Raw genomic sequence first — 26920 nt, 5'->3', positions numbered from 1 at the left:
TCAGTATAGATGAAGTGGAGAAGACATGGATTGTCTATGTGTGCATTCAGAGGGTGAATGGTCAAGACAAAATATTTATTTGCCTTGGTTTGAGAGTGTCAAGAACTGAAACACTGCTGGGTTTTCACGCTCAACAACATTCAGCTAACTTGACACAAGTGTGGGAAGCAAATGGAGTCAACAACCCTGTGGAACGCTTTCGACACCTTGTCGAGTCCATGTCCCGATGAATTGAGGCTGTTCTGACGGCAAAAGGTCAGGTAACTCAATATTAATAACGAATTGACACACTCCTCGACCATTCAACAACTGATTGGTTTCTGGGTCATGGAGGAGAGAGGACGGACTATTCCCAAAAGAGAAAAGGCCTCATCCTACTCAAACACTGATTGGTTTCTGGGTCATGGAGGAGAGAGGACAGAAGAGCGAGAGAGAGAGAGGGTGGAGGACGGACTTTTTTTCAAATGAGAAAAGACCAAGAGGCTTTAAAACCAGGCATTATACATGGATGGACTACAGAAAGGAAATTCTTGAAGTTCAGGTAATGAGTTTATTAATTATCATTAGTTAAGAACACTTTCATTGATAACTAGAGTTCGATTCAACAACCTATTTTTGTAAGACATGTCTGTTCAGTGCAGTAGATACATGATTGTAAATCAACTTTTGTTAAGACATCTTTATCACGGTCTCTATTTCTTAAACGTTGTATACACATTTTTCACATTTGTGTTTTTTTCACTAGAAATGATTGCGTATGGGTACTTTCGTGTGTGTGTGTGTGTGTGTGTGTAAAATATTACTGTTATCAGATTTTTTGTATTAATAGATTGTATATCCATTGTTTAGTTGGAATGGAATGTTTGTTTACTCAATTTGACTATGCAATGTCTCATTCATTTTTATATTGATGTTACAAATGTTTCATTTGTACAGTTCTTGTGTTTACATTTGACTGTGTAAAAAAAAAAGTTTTGCCAAAAAAACATGATCATTTGTTTCTCTGAAATGAAACCATCAAGTGATCGATTTTAAACAAATACCTGTCATTGAACAACCCCATGCCATATTTAGAGTGAAAAAACACACCAATCTCTTGTACAAGTTCTTTAAACAGAAAAGATACTTAACCAACATTTCTGAAAATAGAGTGTTTTGGAATGAAACTCTTCAATTCTCTAAAAACTCAAGAGGTTGATAATCTTCTGTATCATTCCCCAAATACTTCTTCAGAAACGGCACAACTTTAAAGAGGTTGATGTGGAAATCTCTGGACTTTTCACTAGACTCCTGTTTGACATCACTGTTACCACCAGGGCACAGGTCCTTGGTTCCCCAGCTGATTACACCAACCTATGAACAATGGAACAGTGTCAGTACAGCACTAATCACCTGTAGATTACGAAGACCCCAGAGGTTTGCAAATACATTTTACAGAAATGAATATGGAATAATCATTGTAGAAAAAAGAAAAGCACACAAGGTATGTGGAAAGTAGATAGAAAGTTGCCACTTTGCTAGAGCCTGTTTCTCTGCTGTATGTACTGTAGATATGGCCAGAATGTCTCACCTGGATGGTGCGGTGTTTATCATAGTCCATAAACACAGCTCCACCGGAGTCACCTGCACACACGCACACAAGTACACACATGCAAACAAATGAAAAGGTAAGACAAAGTAATAGAGAACCCTTTTCATCTTTAACAAGTTACAATACTTCTATTACAATAATACTAATTCAAATCACAAGGTTCGCATTACATTGAGAACAGATATAAACAAACAGTGAGTTCCTCATCTAATGTTCCATGAACTGTTAACATACCTTTGCAGGCAACATTATCTCTAGTAGGTTGTTTCCCACCCGTGCACAGGAAGTTATCAGTCACAATATCCTTTAGATTAAGTGGTGTTATGCCTTCTACCTCAGTAACAGCCATTTCGATACAATTGTCCCTCAACTAAAGAGAAAAAATATATGAGAGGCGCACATATGGGCATCATCCATTGGTGTGTGTGTGTGTGTGTGGTCAGACATCATACAAGCACTCACCTGATCCTGAAGCTTTAGTTTGGCATCGCTACGTTGATCCATTTGTTCCTTTTTATCATATGAAATGAAGCTGACTTCTTCAAATGGATTTTTGAACAATAGCTGTTCTGCAAGGATAACAATATATGAGGCAGTGCCTAGATGAACCTGGTATCTTGGTGGATAGGCTATGTGTGCTGTAACTGTACCTTGTTGCTTGCAGGTGATAGCCTCTCCTACCAGTCTTAAAGCGCCACTTGTTTCCTTTGTGCAAGGGATGCAAATTGGTCTGAGGAACACAGTAAAGCAAGAACGCGTCAAGGAAGCAACGTGTGCTTCACACGTTGCTACAGAGATGATTTCAATTCAGATCTGAAGGGCTGTGTCATCATATTCAATCTGGTTACCTTCAGCATAATATCAGGAGTCTTACCTTATGTGGATAGAGACATCTACATCGTTCTTCAGTTTGATGAGAGCTACGTCGTAATCATAGAACTCGTTTATCCCGTCATTCTTTTTACCGTTGATATTATAATCAGGATGTAATATTATACGTGATGCTCCCTTTATAACTGTTAAGAGGCAGGACTAGAGTGTAATTCAACAAACATGTTGCTTACAACTTACAATATCACCAGGTTACTTGTTCAAGTAAATGTGGCATGCGGACATATTTCCTGGTAATGATAATCACTTAAAAAAACAAGATTATTCAACAAAAAATTGTTTAGGTGTAAGTGCAAATGTTTTTGAAGGGGGAGGGGGGGGGGCTGGTTATACCTTTATTTTCCCCCATTGTAATACGGATATTGTCTGCCATGTCATCGAACTTGAAGCAGTGAGCAGCAGTCAAGATGAAGCGGCGAGTGACCAGAGACCCCATGCATTTACTAGCTTTTCCATCCTCATGCTATGGTATCAGGAGAGAGAGGTTGAACATACATACAGTAAATGACAACAGGCAGGCATTTGCATCAATATCTAATTTAAATGTCAACAAGATTTCATTTTTTTTGTGCACTGGGATGAGATAGAGTATGGGAGGTGTGTGTCAGCCATTTATCACTCCCATAGCACAAATAACCTGAAACATTGCTTTGCAGAAACACACTACGAGTGATGATTGAATTCAGGACTTAAATGACAGGCGAGGTCTACTGTATACTGTTAGCGATCAAATCAAATTCTGACTTAAATATTATCATTTAAATGAAATCGAATCAATTGTAAGTTAGTATATCTGTCATGTATTGGTAATGACAGTGCACACTAAATCAAATCTGAACATGAAGGCCACAGAAAGGCCACTGGGTCATTGATGAAATAATCAAGGGTGAAAATCAGGCACTGTGTTGTTACTGTGTTGTCAATCCGTGCCATCCAGGGGTATCTTTGACGTATGGTGCTTGGGGTATTGTCATCATAGTTTTTATGGAGTCCGCAAACACCCACAACCTCGCTTTCATCTATGTGGAGGAGAGAGGTGACTCAACACACTGATACAAAGACACTAAAATACAGAATAATATCCATGCAGAGACGCATAGAAATCTACACATTCTTCTATATTGTTGTTTAATTAGGACTCTTACCAATTATATCATCAAAGGTTCTTTCCAAATCAATAACATTCTTTAGTTTAAAATAATGCCTCTCGCCGTTCCTTTTTGTCACTAGTGGCATGATATCTTCATCAAAAATGTCACTTCCGACACCAAAAACATAAACATCTAAAAACAACAACAAGAGGAAGTGGCAAAAACATTAGGCATGAGATGAATCAAGAACGATAACCTACTTGAGACAATAGCTGGCTTGAATTTGAATATTGTACTGAGTGCTGAGTGCCACAAATCTTTGTTCAGAAATGGTTGATTTATTCCTGGGCAAACTGGTGTGTGTGTGTGTGTGTGTGTGTGTGTGTGTTTGGCCTTGCTCAGTCTATAGCTAGAAAGCCACCAGGGATGGGCAACTTTATTGGGAGTGGGCTAATTGACTATCAGTGACTGACATAACAAGAGAAACTGCTGATGCACAAACAAATTCCACCTTGTGTATTCTACTATTTTTAACTCGGAACAGTAAGTTAAGATCCTGACAGTTCCTGTCACACCCTGACCTTAGAGATCCTTTTAATTCTCTATTTGGTTAGGTCAGGGTGTGACTAGGGTGGGCAATCTATGTTTTCTATTTCTTTGTTGGCCTGGTATGGTTCCCAATCAGAGGCAGCTGTTTATCGTTGTCTCTGATTGGGGATCATATTTAGGCAGCCTTTTCCCACCTGTTGTTTGTGGGATCTTGTTTTTGTGTAGTGCCTGTGAACACTGCATTTACTTCACGTTTTGTTTGTTCGGTATTGTTTTTGGTGAGTTTCATTTATTAAAACATGTGGAACTCTGCGCACGCTGCGCCTTGGTCCATTTATTCCAACGATTGTGACAGTTCCTAAAATATTTTTGGAGTAAATTGATCTGAGGGCCTTCAAAAGGAGGAGAATAGTTGAGAGTAGAATGTCAGGTTGTTGTTAAATGTTATGACCACTCAAAAGTTTTGACCTCACCAAGATATTTTTCCCGTTTTGTCTTGTTATTCATGTACACCGATTCCCTAATTTTGGCCATTGTGTTTTCAGGGCTACCCCCCATGTTGTAAGCACCTGCAAGTAAAGAGATTCAAGGGATTATTACTGAGCTGACCAAAGGTGAACAAAAGCTTTTAAAAAAAAAGAAGCTACGAACTGCAATACATTCAAATACTTTCCATACAAATATACATGAATAATAGCAATACAGTACCATCTGTGAAGAAGATGAGGACATGGTGGATCTCCATGAATAGCATTTCATTTCGTTTTTTTTGGATAGCCATGCGTTCCAGGATGGTTTTAAATGCAAGGTTGAGATTGGTCCCAACATTATCTCTAGCTGTGAAAAAAGTATATGCGCACACACATAAACACACTGTTTGTCACATTACATTTGACCTAGCCACTGGATAAGTGTATTGTTTGGGCAATGATGATGTAAGTACATACAGTATATGGTAAATGTTTTGCCCACCATCATATTTAAAGTTGTTCAATTCAGCCAAGACATCCACAAGTGGTTTTCTTTTATCTCCAGAAAAATCTATTATGTTGACAACCTCTAATACGTCAGAGGCGAAGAAAATTATTTCGTAATTTGGGCTGACTGAAAAGGAGCTAACCTGTGAAAGGTGAAGACACAAAACAGGATAATGTTTAATGATCTGTCAAAGAATGTGAGAGGAATACTGTGGTAAACCAATAACTGATTCCACATTGTCAGACATTTCTATCAGCTACATAACATACTTTGTGAGTGACTCGTGACATACCTTTGTGATCAGTTTCTTGACAGCATTTCTTGCACTGTTAAAGTCTTCCTCCGCAATGCTGTCAGAGATGTCCATAGCAATGTATATGTTAAGCTTTCCACCTTTATCTATTGTGATCTTCTTTCCTTCCTGATCGGTGTCATCTGAAAGGCACCGGCAGGATATATTACTTTGACAATCACAGGTGGAAAAGGAGGATATTTGAGGATATGTGAAATGTTTAGCAAATACAGTGTATTCGGAAAGTATTCAGACCCCTTCATTTTTTTCCACAATTTCTTGTGTTACAGCCTTATTCTAAAATGGATTAAATAAAAACAGTTCTCATCAATCTACACACATAATAACAAAGTGAAAACAGGTTTTTAGAAATGGTTGCAAATGTATTAAAAATAAAAAACAGAAATATCTTATTTACAGTTGAAGTCAGTTTTTCACAATTCCTGACATTTAATCAGAGTAAAAATTCCCTATCTTAGGTCAGTTAGGGTCACCACCTTTATTTTAAGAATGTGAGATGTCAGAATAATAGTAGAGAGTGATTTATTTCAGCTTTTATTTCTTTCATCACATTCCCAGTGGGTCAGAAGTTACATACTAATTGAGTGTGGTAGCATTGCCTTTAAATTGTTTAACTTGGGTAGCCTTCCACAACCTTCCCACAATAAGTTGGGTGAATTTTGGCCCATTCCCCCAGACAGAGCTGGTGTAACGAAGTCAGGTTTGTAGTTCTCTTTGCTCGCTTTCCTTTTCCAATTCTGCCCACAAATTCTCTATAGGATTGAGGTCCGGGCTTTGTGATGGCCACTCCAATACCTTAACTTTGTTGTCCTTAAGCCATTTTGCCACAACTTTGGAAGTATGCTTGGGGCCTTTGTCCATTTGGAAGACCCATTTGTGACCAAACTTTAACTTCCTGACTGATGTCTTGAGATGTTGCTTCAATATATCCACATAATTTACCTCCTCATGAAGACATATATTTTGTGAAGTGCACCAGTCCCTCCTGCAGCAAAGCACACCCACAAAATGATGCTGCCACCCCCGTGCTTCATGGTTGGGATGGTGTTCTTAGGCTTGCAAGCCTCCCACTTTTCCTCCAAACATAACGATGGCCATTATGGCCAAACAGTTCTATTTTTGTTACATCAGACCAGAGGACATTTCTCCAAAAGGTACGATCTTTGTCCCCATGTGCAATTGCTAACCGTAGTCTGGCTTTTTTATGGTGGTTTTGGAGCAGTGGCTTCTTCCTTGCTGAGCGGCCTTTCAGGTTATGTCGATATAGGACTCGTTTTTCTGTGGATACAGATACTTTTATACCTGTTTCCTCCAGCATCTTCACAAGGTCCTTTGCTGTTGTTCTGGGCTTGATTTGTACTTTTCGCACCAAAGTACGTTCATCTCTAGGAGACAGAACGCGTTTCCTTCCTGAGCGGTATGACGGCTGCATGGTCCCATGGTGTTTATACTTGCATACTATTGTTGGTACAGATGAACGTGGTACCTTCGGGCGTTTGGAAATTGTTCCCAAGGATGAACCAGACTTGTGGAGGTCTACAATTTAGTTTCTGAGGTCTTGGCTGATTTCTTTAGATTTTCCCATGATGTCAAGCAAAGAGGCACTGAGTTTGAAGGTACACCTTGAAATGCATCCACAAGTACACCTCCAATTGACTAAAGTTATGTAATTTATGCTATCAGAAGCTTCTGAAGCCATGACATAATTTTCTGGAATTTTCCAAGCTTTTTAAAAGGCAGGGTCAACTTAGTGTATGTAAACTTCTGACCCATTGGAATTGTGATACAGTGAATTATAAGTGAAATAATCTGTCTGTAAACAATTATTGGAAAAATGACTTAGATGAAATGAAAGTAGATGTCCTAACCAACCTGCCAAAACTATAGTTTGTTAACAGGAAATGTGTGGAGTGGTTGAAAAACAAGTTTTAATGACTCCAACCTAAGTGTATGTAAACTTCCGACTTCAGACCCTTTGCTATGAGACTCGAAATTGAGCTCCGGTGCATCCTGTTTCCGTTAATCATCCTTGAGATGTTTTTACAACTTGATTGGAGTCCTCCTGTGGTAAATTCAATTGACTGGACATGATTTGGAAAGGCACACTACTGTCTATATCAGGTGCCACAGTTGACCGTGCATGTCAGAGCAAAAACCAAGCCATGAGGTCGAAGGGAATTGTCCGAAGAGCTCTGAGACAGGATTGTGCTGAGGCACAGATCTGGGGAAGGGTACCAAAAAATGTCTGCAGCATTGAAGGTCCCCAAGAACACGGTGGCTTTCTTAAATGGAAGAAGTTTGGAACCACCAAGACTCTCCCTAGAGCTGGCCGCCCGCCCAAACTGAGCAATCGGGGGAGAAGAGCCTTGATCAGGGAGGTGACCAAGAACCTGATGGTCACTCTGACAGAGCTCTGTGGAGATGGGAGAACCTTCCAGAAGGACAACCATCTCTGCAGCACTTCACCAATCAGGCCTTTATGATAGAGTGGCCAGACGGAAGCCACGGAAGCCACTCTATCGAAAGGCACAGCCCGCTTGGAATTGGCCAAAAGGCACCTAAAGACTCTTAGACCATGAGAAACAAGAATCTCTGGTCTGATGAAACCAAGATTGAACTGGGAGACTAGTTAAGATCGAGGGAAAGATGAACGGAGCAAAGTACAGAGTGATCCTTGATAAAAAAAAACATGATCCAGAGCGCTCAGGAACTTAAACTGAGGTGAAGGTTCACCTTCCAACAGGACAATGACCCTAAGCACACAGCCAAGACAATGCAGAAGTGGCTTCGGGACAAGTCTCTGAATATCCTTGAGTGGCCCAGCCAGAGCCCGGACTTGAACCTGATCTAACATCTCTGGAGAGCCCTGAAAATAGCTGTGCAGAGACGCTCCACCTCCAACCTCACAGAGCTTGAGAAGATCTGCAGAGAAGAATGGGTGAAACTCCTCAAATACAGTTGTGCCAAGTTTGTAGTGTAATACCCAAGAAGACTCAAGGCTGTAATCGCTGCCAAAGGTGCTTCAACAAAGTACTGAGTAAACAGTTTGAATAATGATGTGATATTTCAGTTTTTTACGTGTAATACATTTGAAAAAAATCTATAAACTGTTTTTTCTCTGTCATTATGGTGTATTGGGTGTAGATTAATGAGGAAAAACAATTTAATCTATTTTAGAATAAGGCTGTAACGTAACAAAATGTGGAAAACGTCAAGGGGTCTGAATACTTTCTGAATGCACTGTATACCGATGAAGTTATGGTGATAATGAAAATGGAATAAAGACTTCAATAAATAAACAATTGATGATATATTAGGTGTTATGAAGACCTACCAACGGGCGCTGCCATCTGAAGGCTCTCTCTGATAGCACTGCCGAAGGCCTCCGTGACCTCCAGCGCAGTGTCATACGTGTGCTTGTCTGCAACAAGAACAAAAGAACCAGACAACCACAGGATAAATCTCTATTTTTCACAGTGGACTGAACATGACAATCTTTTGGCATCTTTGAGCAATGGACTAGTCGTGACTGCGTTGTGTTGCTTGGAAAACTGTTATTGTTTTGGGTGTCTTTCTGGGCCTTACAGTAACATTTAGGCTCAGTCCCAGTCCATTGGCCACTCTCTTGACATACACGTGTCTTTGACCCCAACAAATGTAAGCTGTCGTCACAGCGGTAAGACAATATGTCGTCAATGCCAAAACTGGAACCAGACCTCCTAGCACCTGCTGGAATCCCAGGGTCAGCACAGCGATCTTCACTTCCTGCTGTAAGAGAACGGTGGGAGAAAGTCAGAGAGAAATAGAGAGGGAGGGTGTCAGGGAGGCAGGGAGAGTATAGCATGCTGCATAGGTAGTTATTGTGTAGGCTGTGGCACTGAACGCCATTTATAATGTGTCATTCCGACCAGAGGGTCCTGAGGTGAAAGACGGAGAGACAGTTGACAGTTTTCTACTCACAGTCACGGCTGCATATGGGTGTGCCCCCACTCCACTTCCCATTGGCTTGGCACACACGGGAGGCTGAGCCGCGCAGTGAGTATCCCGAATAACACTCATACGTGGTCTTATTGTTGACAAAATATTGCGATTGTACAGGCAAGACAGAACCACTTTCTAAAACCAAGGGGTTGGGGCATTCGATCACTAAAGAAGAAGAAAACAAAATGGATGGTCCTGTTTCAGTAGCATTTCTCTTATTTCAAATACTATCACCGTGGAAGATATCAGGCATCGTCACTTACTTTTGCACTGTTGAGGAGGTCTTCTTTTTGGTGGTGGCTTCCAAGTTCCGCTTTTCAGGCACGAGCGAGTTAAAGCAGGATGTGGATAGTACCCTTCTGGACAGTGGTATATCATAATGCTGCCATACTCAAGCTTCTTAGTGAGAGTATAACTACCTCCTTCCATGCCCATTCTCTCCTCATTACAGGTGACTTCACACAGAACACCTACACCTGTGGGGTCAGTGTGGGGAAAGGTCCATTTATTTTTACACATACATGCCTGTATGAATGGCCTCGGCCATGTTGGGGTTCTGGCTAGAATACCAGAACACATCCGAGTTTTACCAACCCAGAATTCTTAATAGTATACAGAACCCTAATGGATGGAGTCAAAGCTGAACGTGTGTGTGTAGGTACACGAGTGAAATTTAAGACCCTAATTATACTTTATGTTGAATATTATGATATTCAACAATGTTAATATAATCACCCCAAACATAAAGTCTCACTTTGATGAACACCCAGTGAAAAAGTACTGACGGTGAATCCTATCAGAAACAACACAAGTGGTTAAAAACAAATCCTTCCTGTTTATGTTGAGTACATACATTTTATTTTCCATCCATTGTTTATACTATCCAGAATACAGGAGCATATGGGACAAATGTTTGTAAAAGGTAAGAAAAGCCAACAACAGCAGTTTGAATATAAAAGGCATGTCAAGACACTCACCCATATAAAGAGGACATATCAGCAGGGCTACAGACAAACCCCAGAGAACAGACAACTCCATGGTGGCTCACAGGTCAAAAAGTAAAACGATCTGCAGAAGGGTGCATGTTTATATGGAGAAGGTAGGAAGGACAAGGGGGAAGGTATGACTAAAAGCTTGCCGTCACTGGTTAACCTAAAGTCAAATAAAAGAAGATCAATGACCTACAATGAGAAACAAACACACACTCACAAAATGTCCAAAAACTTGCCATACTTCATAAGTTTTTTAAATCCTAACCTGTGACTGAGAATTATCTATCAGCTTTATTTTATGAAAATGATTTATACTTTGAAAAACCACTCGTAGCTAGTACAGTTTATTTTGCAACAGCTTAGACCAAAAAGGTCAAAGGTCTTAGTGTGTATTCCAGTAAGTAAACCTAGCCTCAGCTCTCCAACTGTCTGTGGATAATTCCAGTAAATACAACTTTTTTTTAAAACACCCCCCAGCGTAAAAATATGTTCACATGACCCTCACCTTGTACTGTAAAATTATTTACACACCCTCCACCCTTATAAAATTAACTCCAAAAATAATGATTACCACCATAAATAACAATAACTGTAGCAAACATGTGGTTATAAACGTGGATATCGACATTTCCACTACCACATGGTTTTGTGGCACTGGCTGCAGACAATGATCAGCTGGGGGGAAATCAGATTTTCAGATTTCACAATTTTGTCAGGTGCGTGAATGAGGACCCAAAAGCGAATTAACAAAACAGAGTTTCTTTAATGACGAAACACACGTAGGCTCAGATGGACAGGCAGATTCCGACAGGACAGGACAAGGTTAGATGAACAGGCAGATTCCGACAGGACAGGACAAGGTTGCAGCAAACACGACGATAGTCTGGTTCAGGCATGAGAAACACAAACGAGAATCCGACAAAGACAGAAGCAGGAACAGAGAGAGATATAGAGACCTAATCAGAGGGAAAAAGGGAACAGGTGGGAAAAGGGGTGAACGAGGTAGTTAGAGAAGACAAGGAACAGCTGGGGGAAAGAGGGGAAGAAAAGGTAACCTAATACGACCAGCAGAGGGAGACAGGGTGAAGAGAAAGAACAGGAACAAGACACAACATGACAATACATGACAGTACCCCCCCACTCACCGAGCGCCTCCTGGCGCACTCGAGGAGGAAACCTGGCGGCAACGGAGGAAATCATCGATCAGCGAACGGTCCAGCACGTCCCGAGAGGGAACCCAACTCCTTTCCTCAGGACCGTACCCCTCCCAATCCACTAGGTACTGATGACCACGGCCCCGAGGACGCATGTCCAAAATCTTACGGACCCTGTAGATAGGTGCGCCCTCGACAAGGATGGGGGGGGGGGGGAAGACGAGCGGGGGCGCGAAGAACGGGCTTAACACAGGAGACATGGAAGACCGGGTGGACGCGACGAAGATATCGCGGAAGAAGAAGTCGCACTGCGACAGGATTAATGATCTGAGAAATACGGAACGGACCAATGAACCGCGGGGTCAACTTGCGAGAAGCTGTCTTAAGGGGAAGGTTCTGAGTGGAGAGCCAAACTCTCTGACCGCGACAATATCTAGGACTCTTAGTTCTACGCTTATTAGCAGCTCTCACAGTCTGCGCCCTATAACGGCAAAGTGCAGACCTGACCCTCTTCCAGGTGCGCTCGCAACGTTGGACAAAAGCCTGAGCGGAGGGGACGCTGGACTCGGCGAACTGAGATGAGAACAGCGGAGGCTGGTACCCGAGGCTACTCTGAAAAGGAGATAGCCCGGTCGCAGACGAAGGAAGCGAGTTGTGGGCGTATTCTGCCCAGGGGAGCTGTTCTGACCAAGACGCAGGGTTACGAAAAGAAAGACTGCGTAAGATGCGACCAATAGTCTGATTGGCCCGTTCTGCTTGACCGTTAGACTGGGGGTGAAAGCCGGAAGAGAGACTGACGGAAGCCCCAATCAAACGGCAAAACTCCCTCCAAAATTGAGACGTGAATTGCGGACCTCTGTCCGAAACGACGTCTGACGGAAGGCCATGAATTCTGAAAACATTCTCGATGATGATTTGTGCCGTCTCTTTAGCAGAAGGAAGCTTAGCAAGGGGAATAAAATGAGCCGCCTTAGAGAACCTATCGACAACCGTAAGAATAACAGTCTTCCCCGCTGACGAAGGCAGTCCGGTGATAAAATCTAAGGCGATGTGAGACCACGGTCGAGAGGGAATGGGAAGCGGCCTGAGACGGCCGGCAGGAGGGGAGTTACCGGACTTAGTCTGCGCGCAGACCGAACAAGCAGCCACGAAACGACGCGTGTCATGCTCCCGGGTGGGCCACCAAAAACGCTGGCGAATGGAAGCAAGCGTACCCCGAACGCCAGGGTGGCCGGCTAACTTGGCAGAGTGAGCCCACTGAAGAACGGCCAGACGAGTAGGAACGGGAACGAAAAGAAGGTTCCTATGGCAAGCGCGCGGCGACGGAGTGTGAGTGAGTGCTTGCTTTACCTGCCTCTCAATTCCCCAGACAGTCAACCCGACAACACGCCCCTCAGGGAGAATCCCCTCGGGGTCAGTGGAGGCTACTGAAGAACTGAAGAGACGAGATAAAGCATCAGGCTTGGTGTTCTTAGAGCCCGGACGATAAGAAATCACGAACTCGAAACGAGCGAAAAACAGCGCCCAACGAGCCTGACGCGCATTAAGTCGTTTGGCAGAACGGATGTACTCAAGGTTCCTATGGTCAGTCCAAACGACAAAAGGAACGGTCGCCCCCTCCAACCACTGTCGCCATTCGCCTAGGGCTAAGCGGATGGCGAGCAGTTTGCGGTTTCCCACATCATAGTTACGTTCCGACGGCGACAGGCGATGAGAAAAATACGCGCAAGGGTGGACCTTGTCGTCAGAGAGGGAGCGCTGAGAAAGAATGGCTCCCACGCCCACCTCTGACGCGTCAACCTCGACAACGAACTGTCTAGAGACGTCAGGTGTAACAAGGATTGGTGCGGATGTAAAACGATTCTTGAGGAGATCAAAAGCTCCCTGGGCGGAAACGGACCACTTAAAGCACGTCTTGACAGAAGTAAGGGCTGTGAGAGGAGCTGCCACCTGACCGAAATTACGGATGAAACGACGATAGAAGTTTGCGAAGCCGAGAAAGCGCTGCAGCTCGACGCGTGACTTAGGGACGGGCCAATCAATGACAGCTTGGACCTTAGCGGGATCCATCTTAATGCCTTCAGCGGAAATAACAGAACCGAGAAATGTGACGGAGGAGGCATGAAAAGTGCACTTCTCAGCCTTCACAAAAAGACAATTCTCTAAAAGGCGCTGGAGGACACGTCGAACGTGCTGAACATGAATCTGGAGTGACGGTGAAAAAATCAGGATATCGTCAAGGTAAACGAAAACAAAGATGTTCAGCATGTCTCTCAGGACGTCATTGACTAATGCCTGAAAGACAGCTGGAGCGTTAGCGAGGCCGAAAGGAAGAACCCGGTATTCAAAGTGCCCTAACGGAGTGTTAAATGCCGTCTTCCACTCGTCCCCCTCCCTGATGCGCACGAGATGGTAAGCGTTACGAAGGTCCAACTTAGTGAAAAACCTGGCTCCCTGCAGGATCTCGAAGGCTGAAGACATAAGAGGAAGCGGATAACGATTCTTCACTGTTATGTCATTCAGCCCTCGATAATCTATGCAGGGGCGCAGAGACCCGTCCTTCTTCTTGACAAAAAAAAACCCCGCTCCGGCGGGAGAGGAGGAGGGGACTATGGTACCGGCGTCAAGAGCTACAGACAAATAATCTTCGAGAGCCTTACGTTCGGGAGCCGACAGAGAGTATAGTCTACCCCGGGGGGGAGTGGTTCCCGGAAGGAGATCAACACTACAATCATACGACCGGTGTGGAGGAAGAGAGGTGGCCCTGGACCGACTGAACACCGTGCGCAGATCGTGATATTCCTCCGGCACCCCTGTCAAATCACCAGGCTCCTCCTGTGAAGAAGAGACAGAGGAAACAGGAGGGATAGCAGACATTAAACATTTCACATGACAAGAGACGTTCCAGGAGAGGATAGAATTACTAGACCAATTAATAGAAGGATTATGACAAACTAGCCAGGGATGGCCCAAAACAACAGGTGTAAAAGGTGAACGAAAAATTAAAAAAGAAATGGTTTCGCTATGATTACCAGAGACAGTGAGGGTTAAAGGTAGCGTCTCACGCTGAATCCTGGGGAGAGGACTACCATCCAAGGCGAACAAGGCCGTGGGCTCCCTTAACTGTCTGAGAGGAATGTCATGTTCCCGAGCCCAGGTCTCGTCCATAAAACAGCCCTCCGCCCCAGAGTCTATCAAGGCACTGCAGGAAGCTGACGAACCGGTCCAGCGTAGATGGACCGACAAGGTAGTGCAGGATCTTGAAGGAGAGACAGGAGTAGTAGCGCTCACCAGTAGCCCTCCGCTTACTGATGAGCTCTGGCTTTTACTGGACATGAAGTGACAAAATGACCAGCGGAACCGCAATAGAGACAGAGGCGGTTGGTGATTCTCCGTTCCCTCTCTTTAGTCGAGATGCGGATACCTCCCAGCTGCATAGGCTCAGCACCCGAGCCGGCAGAGGAAGATGGTAGTGATGCGGAGAGGGGGGCAACGGAGAACGCGAGCTCCTTTCCACGAGCTCGGTGACGAAGATCAACCCGTCGCTCTATGCGAATAGCGAGTTCAATCAAGGAATCCACGCTGGAAGGAACCTCCCGGGAGAGAATCTCATCCTTTACCTCCGCGCGGAGACCCTCCAGAAAACGAGCGAGCAAAGCCGGCTCGTTCCAGTCACTGGAGGCAGCAAGAGTGCGAAACTCAATAGAGTAGTCTGTTATGGATCGATTACCTTGACATAGGGAAGACAGGACCCTGGAAGCTTCCTCCCCAAAAACAGATCGATCAAAAACCCGTATCATCTCCTCCTTAAAGTCCTGATACTGGTTAGTACACTCAGCCCTTGCCTCCCAGATTGCCGTGCCCCACTCACGAGCCCGTCCAGTAAGGAGAGATATGACGTAGGCGATACGAGCAGTGCTCCTGGAGTAAGTGTTGGGCTGGAGAGAAAACACAATATCACACTGGGTGAGGAACGAGCGGCATTCAGTGGGCTCCCCAGAGTAACACGGCGGGTTATTGATTCTGGGCTCCGGAGATTCGAAAGCCCTGGAAGTGGCCGGTGGATCGAGGCGGAGATGGTGAACCTGTTCTGTGAGGTTGGAGACTTGGGCGGCCAGGGTCTCAACGGCATGTCGAGCAGCAGACAATTCCTGCTCGTGTCTGCCTAGCATCGCTCCCTGGATCTCGACGGCTGAGTGGAGAGGATCCGAAGTCGCTGGGTCCATTCTTGGTCGGATTCTTCTGTCAGGTGCGTGAATGAGGACCCAAAAGCGAATTAACAAAACAGAGTTTCTTTAATGACGAAACACACGTAGGCTCAGATGGACAGGCAGATTCCGACAGGACAGGACAAGGTTAGATGAACAGGCAGATTCCGACAGGACAGGACAAGGTTGCAGCAAACACGACGATAGTCTGGTTCAGGCATGAGAAACACAAACGAGAATCCGACAAAGACAGAAGCAGGAACAGAGAGAGATATAGAGACCTAATCAGAGGGAAAAAGGGAACAGGTGGGAAAAGGGGTGAACGAGGTAGTTAGAGAAGACAAGGAACAGCTGGGGGAAAGAGGGGAAGAAAAGGTAACCTAATACGACCAGCAGAGGGAGACAGGGTGAAGAGAAAGAACAGGAACAAGACACAACATGACAATACATGACAGTACCCCCCCACTCACCGAGCGCCTCCTGGCGCACTCGAGGAGGAAACCTGGCGGCAACGGAGGAAATCATCGATCAGCGAACGGTCCAGCACGTCCCGAGAGGGAACCCAACTCCTTTCCTCAGGACCGTACCCCTCCCAATCCACTAGGTACTGATGACCACGGCCCCGAGGACGCATGTCCAAAATCTTACGGACCCTGTAGATAGGTGCGCCCTCGACAAGGATGGGGGGGGGGGGGGAAGACGAGCGGGGGCGCGAAGAACGGGCTTAACACAGGAGACATGGAAGACCGGGTGGACGCGACGAAGATATCGCGGAAGAAGAAGTCGCACTGCGACAGGATTAATGATCTGAGAAATACGGAACGGACCAATGAACCGCGGGGTCAACTTGCGAGAAGCTGTCTTAAGGGGAAGGTTCTGAGTGGAGAGCCAAACTCTCTGACCGCGACAATATCTAGGACTCTTAGTTCTACGCTTATTAGCAGCTCTCACAGTCTGCGCCCTATAACGGCAAAGTGCAGACCTGACCCTCTTCCAGGTGCGCTCGCAACGTTGGACAAAAGCCTGAGCGGAGGGGACGCTGGACTCGGCGAACTGAGATGAGAACAGCGGAGGCTGGTACCCGAGGCTACTCTGAAAAGGAGATAGCCCGGTCGCAGACGAAGGAAGCGAGTTGTGGGCGTATTCTGCCCAGGGGAGCTGTTCTGACCAAGACGCAGGGTTACGAAAAGAAAGACTGCGTAAGATGCGACCAATAGTCTGATTGGCCCGTTCTGCTTGACCGTTAGACTGGGGGTGAAAGCCGGAAGAGAGACTGACGGAAGCCCCAATCAAACGGCAAAACTCCCTCCAAAATTGAGACGTGAATTGCGGACCTCTGTCCGAAACGACGTCTGACGGAAGGCCATGAATTCTGAAAACATTCTCGATGATGATTTGTGCCGTCTCTTTAGCAGAAGGAAGCTTAGCAAGGGGAATAAAATGAGCCGCCTTAGAGAACCTATCGACAACCGTAAGAATAACAGTCTTCCCCGCTGACGAAGGCAGTCCGGTGATAAAATCTAAGGCGATGTGAGACCACGGTCGAGAGGGAATGGGAAGCGGCCTGAGACGGCCGGCAGGAGGGGAGTTACCGGACTTAGTCTGCGCGCAGACCGAACAAGCAGCCACGAAACGACGCGTGTCATGCTCCCGGGTGGGCCACCAAAAACGCTGGCGAATGGAAGCAAGCGTACCCCGAACGCCAGGGTGGCCGGCTAACTTGGCAGAGTGAGCCCACTGAAGAACGGCCAGACGAGTAGGAACGGGAACGAAAAGAAGGTTCCTATGGCAAGCGCGCGGCGACGGAGTGTGAGTGAGTGCTTGCTTTACCTGCCTCTCAATTCCCCAGACAGTCAACCCGACAACACGCCCCTCAGGGAGAATCCCCTCGGGGTCAGTGGAGGCTACTGAAGAACTGAAGAGACGAGATAAAGCATCAGGCTTGGTGTTCTTAGAGCCCGGACGATAAGAAATCACGAACTCGAAACGAGCGAAAAACAGCGCCCAACGAGCCTGACGCGCATTAAGTCGTTTGGCAGAACGGATGTACTCAAGGTTCCTATGGTCAGTCCAAACGACAAAAGGAACGGTCGCCCCCTCCAACCACTGTCGCCATTCGCCTAGGGCTAAGCGGATGGCGAGCAGTTTGCGGTTTCCCACATCATAGTTACGTTCCGACGGCGACAGGCGATGAGAAAAATACGCGCAAGGGTGGACCTTGTCGTCAGAGAGGGAGCGCTGAGAAAGAATGGCTCCCACGCCCACCTCTGACGCGTCAACCTCGACAACGAACTGTCTAGAGACGTCAGGTGTAACAAGGATTGGTGCGGATGTAAAACGATTCTTGAGGAGATCAAAAGCTCCCTGGGCGGAAACGGACCACTTAAAGCACGTCTTGACAGAAGTAAGGGCTGTGAGAGGAGCTGCCACCTGACCGAAATTACGGATGAAACGACGATAGAAGTTTGCGAAGCCGAGAAAGCGCTGCAGCTCGACGCGTGACTTAGGGACGGGCCAATCAATGACAGCTTGGACCTTAGCGGGATCCATCTTAATGCCTTCAGCGGAAATAACAGAACCGAGAAATGTGACGGAGGAGGCATGAAAAGTGCACTTCTCAGCCTTCACAAAAAGACAATTCTCTAAAAGGCGCTGGAGGACACGTCGAACGTGCTGAACATGAATCTGGAGTGACGGTGAAAAAATCAGGATATCGTCAAGGTAAACGAAAACAAAGATGTTCAGCATGTCTCTCAGGACGTCATTGACTAATGCCTGAAAGACAGCTGGAGCGTTAGCGAGGCCGAAAGGAAGAACCCGGTATTCAAAGTGCCCTAACGGAGTGTTAAATGCCGTCTTCCACTCGTCCCCCTCCCTGATGCGCACGAGATGGTAAGCGTTACGAAGGTCCAACTTAGTGAAAAACCTGGCTCCCTGCAGGATCTCGAAGGCTGAAGACATAAGAGGAAGCGGATAACGATTCTTCACTGTTATGTCATTCAGCCCTCGATAATCTATGCAGGGGCGCAGAGACCCGTCCTTCTTCTTGACAAAAAAAAACCCCGCTCCGGCGGGAGAGGAGGAGGGGACTATGGTACCGGCGTCAAGAGCTACAGACAAATAATCTTCGAGAGCCTTACGTTCGGGAGCCGACAGAGAGTATAGTCTACCCCGGGGGGGAGTGGTTCCCGGAAGGAGATCAACACTACAATCATACGACCGGTGTGGAGGAAGAGAGGTGGCCCTGGACCGACTGAACACCGTGCGCAGATCGTGATATTCCTCCGGCACCCCTGTCAAATCACCAGGCTCCTCCTGTGAAGAAGAGACAGAGGAAACAGGAGGGATAGCAGACATTAAACATTTCACATGACAAGAGACGTTCCAGGAGAGGATAGAATTACTAGACCAATTAATAGAAGGATTATGACAAACTAGCCAGGGATGGCCCAAAACAACAGGTGTAAAAGGTGAACGAAAAATTAAAAAAGAAATGGTTTCGCTATGATTACCAGAGACAGTGAGGGTTAAAGGTAGCGTCTCACGCTGAATCCTGGGGAGAGGACTACCATCCAAGGCGAACAAGGCCGTGGGCTCCCTTAACTGTCTGAGAGGAATGTCATGTTCCCGAGCCCAGGTCTCGTCCATAAAACAGCCCTCCGCCCCAGAGTCTATCAAGGCACTGCAGGAAGCTGACGAACCGGTCCAGCGTAGATGGACCGACAAGGTAGTGCAGGATCTTGAAGGAGAGACAGGAGTAGTAGCGCTCACCAGTAGCCCTCCGCTTACTGATGAGCTCTGGCTTTTACTGGACATGAAGTGACAAAATGACCAGCGGAACCGCAATAGAGACAGAGGCGGTTGGTGATTCTCCGTTCCCTCTCTTTAGTCGAGATGCGGATACCTCCCAGCTGCATAGGCTCAGCACCCGAGCCGGCAGAGGAAGATGGTAGTGATGCGGAGAGGGGGGCAACGGAGAACGCGAGCTCCTTTCCACGAGCTCGGTGACGAAGATCAACCCGTCGCTCTATGCGAATAGCGAGTTCAATCAAGGAATCCACGCTGGAAGAAACCTCCCGGGAGAGAATCTCATCCTTTACCTCCGCGCGGAGACCCTCCAGAAAACGAGCGAGCAAAGCCGGCTCGTTCCAGTCACTGGAGGCAGCAAGAGTGCGAAACTCAATAGAGTAGTCTGTTATGGATCGATTACCTTGACATAGGGAAGACAGGACCCTGGAAGCTTCCTCCCCAAAAACAGATCGATCAAAAACCCGTATCATCTCCTCCTTAAAGTCCTGATACTGGTTAGTACACTCAGCCCTTGCCTCCCAGATTGCCGTGCCCCACTCACGAGCCCGTCCAGTAAGGAGAGATATGACGTAGGCGATACGAGCAGTGCTCCTGGAGTAAGTGTTGGGCTGGAGAGAAAACACAATATCACACTGGGTGAGGAACGAGCGGCATTCAGTGGGCTCCCCAGAGTAACACGGCGGGTTATTGATTCTGGGCTCCGGAGATTCGAAAGCCCTGGAAGTGGCCGGTGGATCGAGGCGGAGATGGTGAACCTGTTCTGTGAGGTTGGAGACTTGGGCGGCCAGGGTCTCAACGGCATGTCGAGCAGCAGACAATTCCTGCTCGTGTCTGCCTAGCATCGCTCCCTGGATCTCGACGGCTGAGTGGAGAGGATCCGAAGTCGCTGGGTCCATTCTTGGTCGGATTCTTCTGTCAGGTGCGTGAATGAGGACCCAAAAGCGAATTAACAAAACAGAGTTTCTTTAATGACGAAACACACGTAGGCTCAGATGGACAGGCAGATTCCGACAGGACAGGACAAGGTTAGATGAACAGGCAGATTCCGACAGGACAGGACAAGGTTGCAGCAAACACGACGATAGTCTGGTTCAGGCATGAGAAACACAAACGAGAATCCGACAAAGACAGAAGCAGGAACAGAGAGAGATATAGAGACCTAATCAGAGGGAAAAAGGGAACAGGTGGGAAAAGGGGTGAACGAGGTAGTTAGAGAAGACAAGGAACAGCTGGGGGAAAGAGGGGAAGAAAAGGTAACCTAATACGACCAGCAGAGGGAGACAGGGTGAAGAGAAAGAACAGGAACAAGACACAACATGACAATACATGACAAATTTTGACACTAGATTTATATGTCAGAATGGTTCAGATAATAACTACAGAACGAAGCCAACATCAGCGTGAGCTTTGGTTGCGAATGGTATAAACTTTGAACTCTTATTCACTACAGAAGTGATACCTCCTAGCCGTTGAGTTAGCAACAGCAGATGCAACGAGGGTTGGGAATAACAGACAGAGTATCCCGTTTATCACCCAACGACGTAATCCGTCTATCACCCAACGACATTACTGCAACGTATCCAATTGACAACCAGAGACATTCTTCAAAGGACTCGGTTTGGCAACACGGCCTTCCATCTACCACCAACCTACTGAAGCGCAGCTCAGAGTAAATATTTATTGCATTTTCATTTTCCAAATGGGCGGTAATTTAGAATGCATCAGATACTGTATTTACGATAGCACAGCTTCTCCCTGTGTCCCTCAGTCTTCCCGCTCTTTCACTCAAACCCAGCCCTTTTCCTTTGTGTAACAAGCTGTCATATCTGTTCCGCCCACTAGGGATGTTTTCCTTTATGACGTAATTTGTAATCAAGTTATGATTTAATTATGTGTATGTGTAATTCTGTGTGATTAGTTAGGTATGTAGTAAATAAATAATTTAACCCAATTTTGTATTGCCGATTCAAAATGTTAGCCAGGGTTCGCGCAGATAACCAAGAATTTTCAACTTTGAGATGAGACTGAATTAAGATGAGGTTTAATATTGACTGCTATTGATGTAAAATATTACTAGGTCTTTAAGAGTTTATTCGGAAGATAACAGCTCTATAAATATTATTTTGTGGTGCCCGACTCACTAGTTAATTACATTTACATGATTAGCTCAATCAGGTGATATTAATTATGGAGAAATTATTCTATAGAATAGCATGTCATATCACTTAATCCGGCAAAGCCAAAGACACAACACTTCACTACATTCGTAAAGAAGACAATGTACTTTTTACTCCATACATTTTCCCTGAAACCCAAAAGTACTCGTTACATTTTGACAAGAAAATGGTCCAATTTACACACTTATCAAGAGAACATCCCTGGTCATGCCTACTGCCTCTGATCTGGCAGACTCACTAAACACATGCTTCAGTTTGTAAATTATGTCTGAGTGTGCCCCTGGCTATCCATCAATAAAAAATGTTTTAAGATTGTCTCGTCTGGTTTGCCTAATATGAAGAACTTGAAATTATTTATACTTTCGATACTTAAGCATATTTAAAACCAAATACTTTTAGACTTTTACTCAAGTAGTACTTTACTGGGTGACTTTCACTTGAGTCATTTTATATTAAGGTATCTTTACTTTTACTCATGTATGACAATTGAGTACTTTTTCCACCTCTAGAAATGTGGCTTTATGGAAGACATTATATAGTAAAACCTGCAAAATGGCGAATGTAAATCATGAAAAAAACGCACTACCTTCCCTGTGCCCATATAAAAACACACACTACCCTCCCTGTGCCCATATAAAAACACACACTACCCTCCCTGTGCCCATATAAAAACACACACTACCCTCTCTGTGCCCATATAAAAACACACACTACCCTCCCTGTGCCCATATAAAAACACACACTACCCTCCCTGTGCCCATATAAAAACACACACTACCCTCCCTGTGCCCATATAAAAACACACACTACCCTCCCTGTGCCCATATAAAAACACGCACTACCCTCCCTGTGCCCATATAAAAACACACTACCCTCTCTGTGCCCATATAAAAACACACACTACCCTCCCTGTGCCCATATAAAAACACACACTACCCTCCCTGTGCCCATATAAAAACACACACTACCCTCCCTGTGCCCATATAAAAACACACTACCCTCCCTGTGCCCATATAAAAACACACACTACCCTCCCTGTGCCCATATAAAAACACACTACCCTCCCTGTGCCCATATAAAAACACACTACCCTCCCTGTGCCCATATAAAAACACACACTACCCTCCTTGTGCCCATATAAAAACACACACTACCTCCCTGTGCCCATATAAAAACACACACTACCCTCCCTGTGCCCATATAAAAACACACACTACCCTCCCTGTGCCCATATAAAAACACACACTACCCTCTCTGTGCCCATATAAAAACACACACTACCCTCCCTGTGCCCATATAAAAACACACACTACCCTCCCTGTGCCCATATAAAAACACACACTACCTGTGCCCCCACACCCCAGTACATTTCGAATTGTCCTTAACCATGTTGTTATGTTAATCATCTGTAAATTCAGTCTGATGTATGGTTGATGAGGAATTATCTCTCTCTCAAACTTCTGACACAGCACTACACATCTGCAACTGTGACAATGGGAAAGCCATAGTTACTCATTTGGAAAGATTGACCAGAATATTTGAGGTTATAGTGAGCTACAGTTTTGTAACAATTAGAAATGGAACTCCCTTCAGAATCACTTTAATTTGCTAAGTACAGTTAGGCATACCCAGAATTTAACTCTGTGATTGGTGCTGCCAGCAATAGACAAATGTACAAACAGAACACAGACAGAAGAATTTACACAAAGTCTACATACAATATATACAATAGTACCGACTCACAGCCGGGGTAGTCGGATGAGGACAGAATTTCAGGACAAAAAAAAGACCCAGCTATATACAGCAGCTCATTCTTAACAGACATTCCAAGGGCTTTCGCTAGATGATGTCACACATACTCTAGCTTTCATTAAACACACCACTATTCTATGACCGGTCCGTTTAGGGTCACTATTAATCATCTCACATCATCATAGGCTGAAAGGCCTCCTGCCATGTCAAAACAACATAGATGAGTAAAAGGGATTTTTTTGGGCATTCCCCTTTAAGGTAAACAACAAGTCGTGTCCTGTAAATTGTTTTGTTTTTTAATATTATTTTTTTTACCTTTATTTAATTGATTTCATTGATTATGTTAAGAACAAATTCAATGACGGCCTAGGAACAGTGGGTTAACTGCCTGTTCAGGGGCAGAACGACAGATTTGTACCTTGTCAGCTCGGGGATTTGAACTTGCAACCTTCCGGTTATTAGTCCAACGCTCTAACCCTGCCGCCCCAATTGACAGACGAGGCTAGTGTAAACAAGCTAGAGTACACATAGGCTACTTCAACATTTCCCGTAATTCCTTGGCGCTCCATCCAAAGTGTAATGATTAAATGATGATTTGCTTTTATGCAGTGCTTTTTTCCCTTCTAAGACTCCAAGTACTTTACGTTGCATGAGGCTAACTCACCCCAATCACCACCAATAGACCTATGCGTCTATCGGATCAATAATTCCCCTGTTAAACTGCAGTTGAATTCATACAGGTAACCTACCTGCAGATATATGATCTACATTTGATCAACCTGTTGCAGGAGATCTTTCCTACAATGCAGGAAATGTAAAACTTGTAAGTTATTTGAGGTTTGAAAAAGCTTCTTGAAAAATACTAACGGGCTGACCCGGGAGGACCCATGTAGAACGGGCACTAGTAGAGCTATTAGGTGCCAATGGATAGGGTTCAGCCACCACAGGTCTGTCCAGCAAGAACAAGTCTAAGATATCTCAAATAAAAAATCTAATGAATCAAATATAACTTTATTTGTCACATGCATCGAATAAAACAGGTGCAGACTTTAACATGAAATGCTTACTTACGAGCCCTTTCCAAACGATGCTGAGTTAAAAAGTAAGAAACGCTTGCTAAAACGAAAATGTGATTTTTTTAATAATCAATAAAAAAAAAAGGAAATAGTAACTAAATAAAACAACAATATCAATAACGAGGCTTTGTACAAGGAGTACCGGTATTGAGTCAATCAATGTGCAGGGGTACGAGGTAGTTGATGTGATTGAGGTAATATGTACATGTTGATAGGGGTAAAAGTGACTAGGCAGTCAGGATATATAATAAAATGAGTAGCAGCAGCGTATGTGAAGAGTGTGAAAGTGTGTCTATATCTGAAAGTGTGTGTGTGTGGTGTCATAATGTTATGTTATTGTTTGACCGCTACGTGTTATGGGTATTATGACTCATACTGTGGTACTTTATAAAATCTGAAAATAAGGTCTGAGGTTAACACAGGCTTATGATATCATATACATTTGTTGTATGAGATAATATCAGACAGTTAAACAAGACTTTATGTGCATAGTTTGTTATTACAAAGATGCATCAAAATTCACAAAAAGTGACATTCGCTGATGAAGATATTCTCATAGAACAAAATATATAAGATCTGTGTTTACCTGTGTTTACCACAGACCATATTTTCTGTGTTTATCCAAAAACCCTACAAAAACTCCATTAATTTACCCATAGGCTTTGTCCAACGAGTTAGTGCTTACAAGAATACACTATTACTATTGCTCTCTATAGCCACAACAGTCTCAAAGTAATACCATAACTATGGCTGAAATAGGCCAGTATATACAGAATAGACACAGATTCTAAACCCAGAGACGCAACATCGGAAGACTTTTGGGGAAGGAAACAGACCAGGACGGAGGTTGGAGTTTGAGAAGTCTATGAGAGAAGTGGAAAATTATTCCTTAGTTGCTCATTTTCTCAAAATCTAATGTTATAAAGTAATTCAGTGTTTTTATAAAAAAAAAAAGTGTAATAAACTACTGAGATGGCATTGAAGAAAATATGTTATTTCATCATCTTGTGATGTTGTGGTTCTAAATATTCTTATGTGCAACCTAATCCAGTGATTGTCATGCATTGTGTGGGTAGACAACTATGATATTGTTGTTATATTTTACTGTTAAAATAGGGCTCCTGAATTATTATTTTTAATGTATTTTTTTCAATAGAGAGGAATTTGCCTGCATCTTTATGTGATCTAATATCATAGGATGTATATATTTGTGGCTATTTCAGCACCTGAATAAGTGAACATTGCAGTTGTAGCATACCTTCCAAGGAGGCCAATGCACTCACAATGGCCAATGAACATTTTGCTCAGTGCATATCTCAAATCCATATGAACTATCTTTGTAAAATAGTTGCTATTGAGCTCATCATTGAGAGTTGCGAAATAAAAGGTAAAGCTACAGAAAGCTGAGAACATCCTCTCTCCATCTGTGACAAGAGGAAAGCTGTGTTTTCCCAGCAATTGGATTTTTAGAATGTTATACAATCAGAACACTTTTTTCTCCCAGAGCATTTTTTTCCAAGGGATAGGAGAGAGAGAGTCAACATAGCAGTAGGCCCTAGCAAATCAGGTACAAGGGCAGTGAAGCAGACACGTTCATTAAAGGAATCATGAGGATAATGTACTTTACTGTTTGACCAAATTATGGTTTTATAGTCTCCTAAAAAATAGTAGGTTTTTAGTGAGGTGAATGAATTTGCCTGCACACCAATGCAGCTGGTCAGCTGATTGAGAACCATACTTAGGTAGCTCTTGCCCACATGGGTTTTGTGGGTAGTTGTTTTCTGTTTTGTGTTTCTGCACCTGACAGGACTGTTTCGTTTTTGTTCATTCTCTTTGTTATTTTGTTTTGTGTTCAGTTTAAATAAAAATAACATGAACACTTACCACGCTGCGCTTTGGTCCACACCTCCATACGGCGACCGTTACAGACCTACCCACCAAAAAAGGACCAAGCAGCGTGGTAACCAGGAGCAGAGGGTTCTGGACTCCTGGACTTGGGAGGAGATTTATTTATTTGATTTATCCGTTATTTTACCAGGTAAATTGACTGAGAACACATTCTCATTCGCAGCAACGACCTGGGGAATAGTTACAGGGGAGAGGAGGGGGATGAATGAGCCAATTGTAAACTGGGGATTATTAGGTGACCGTGATGGTTTGAGGGACAGATTGGGAATTTAGCCAGGACACCGGGGTTAACACCCCTACTCTTACGATAAGTGCCATGGGCTCTTTAATGACCTCAGAGAGTCAGGACACCAGTTTAATGTCCCATCCGAAAGACGGCACCCTACACAGGGCAGTGTCCCCAATCAGTGCCCTGGGGCATTAGGATATTTGTTTTAGACCAGAGGAAA

At 44.6% G+C, this 26920-nt stretch overlaps 1 protein-coding gene across 2 annotated transcripts; it reads right to left on the bottom strand.

Moving 5' to 3' along the window:
* Nucleotides 1–530: 530 nt before the first annotated feature.
* Nucleotides 531–26545, bottom strand: LOC139387860 (complement factor b, like). Of its 2 annotated transcripts, XM_071134158.1 has the most exons (19): nucleotides 26448–26545; nucleotides 10372–10546; nucleotides 9658–9870; nucleotides 9374–9559; nucleotides 8999–9181; nucleotides 8748–8834; nucleotides 5393–5535; nucleotides 5095–5242; nucleotides 4831–4959; nucleotides 4596–4691; nucleotides 3628–3765; nucleotides 3395–3501; nucleotides 2816–2945; nucleotides 2466–2607; nucleotides 2242–2321; nucleotides 2054–2160; nucleotides 1826–1961; nucleotides 1571–1623; nucleotides 531–1353 (listed from the first exon to the last, which is right to left on the bottom strand). In XM_071134158.1, exons 2-19 carry the CDS (start codon nucleotides 10430–10432, stop codon nucleotides 1171–1173), a joined length of 2322 nt encoding a protein of 773 aa, XP_070990259.1. In that variant the 5' UTR covers nucleotides 10433–10546; nucleotides 26448–26545; the 3' UTR covers nucleotides 531–1170. The 2 variants fall into 2 exon arrangements, with proteins under 2 accessions (XP_070990259.1, XP_070990258.1); XM_071134157.1 differs by lacking the exon at nucleotides 26448–26545 and having other exon boundaries at nucleotides 2054–2321; nucleotides 10372–10522.
* Nucleotides 26546–26920: the final 375 nt, after the last annotated feature.

The sequence above is a fragment of the Oncorhynchus clarkii genome, chromosome 29 (assembly GCF_045791955.1).
Source record: "Oncorhynchus clarkii lewisi isolate Uvic-CL-2024 chromosome 29, UVic_Ocla_1.0, whole genome shotgun sequence".
NCBI classification, from domain to species: Eukaryota; Metazoa; Chordata; class Actinopteri; order Salmoniformes; family Salmonidae; genus Oncorhynchus; species Oncorhynchus clarkii.
This window is presented reverse-complemented; position numbering and strand designations above follow the sequence as displayed.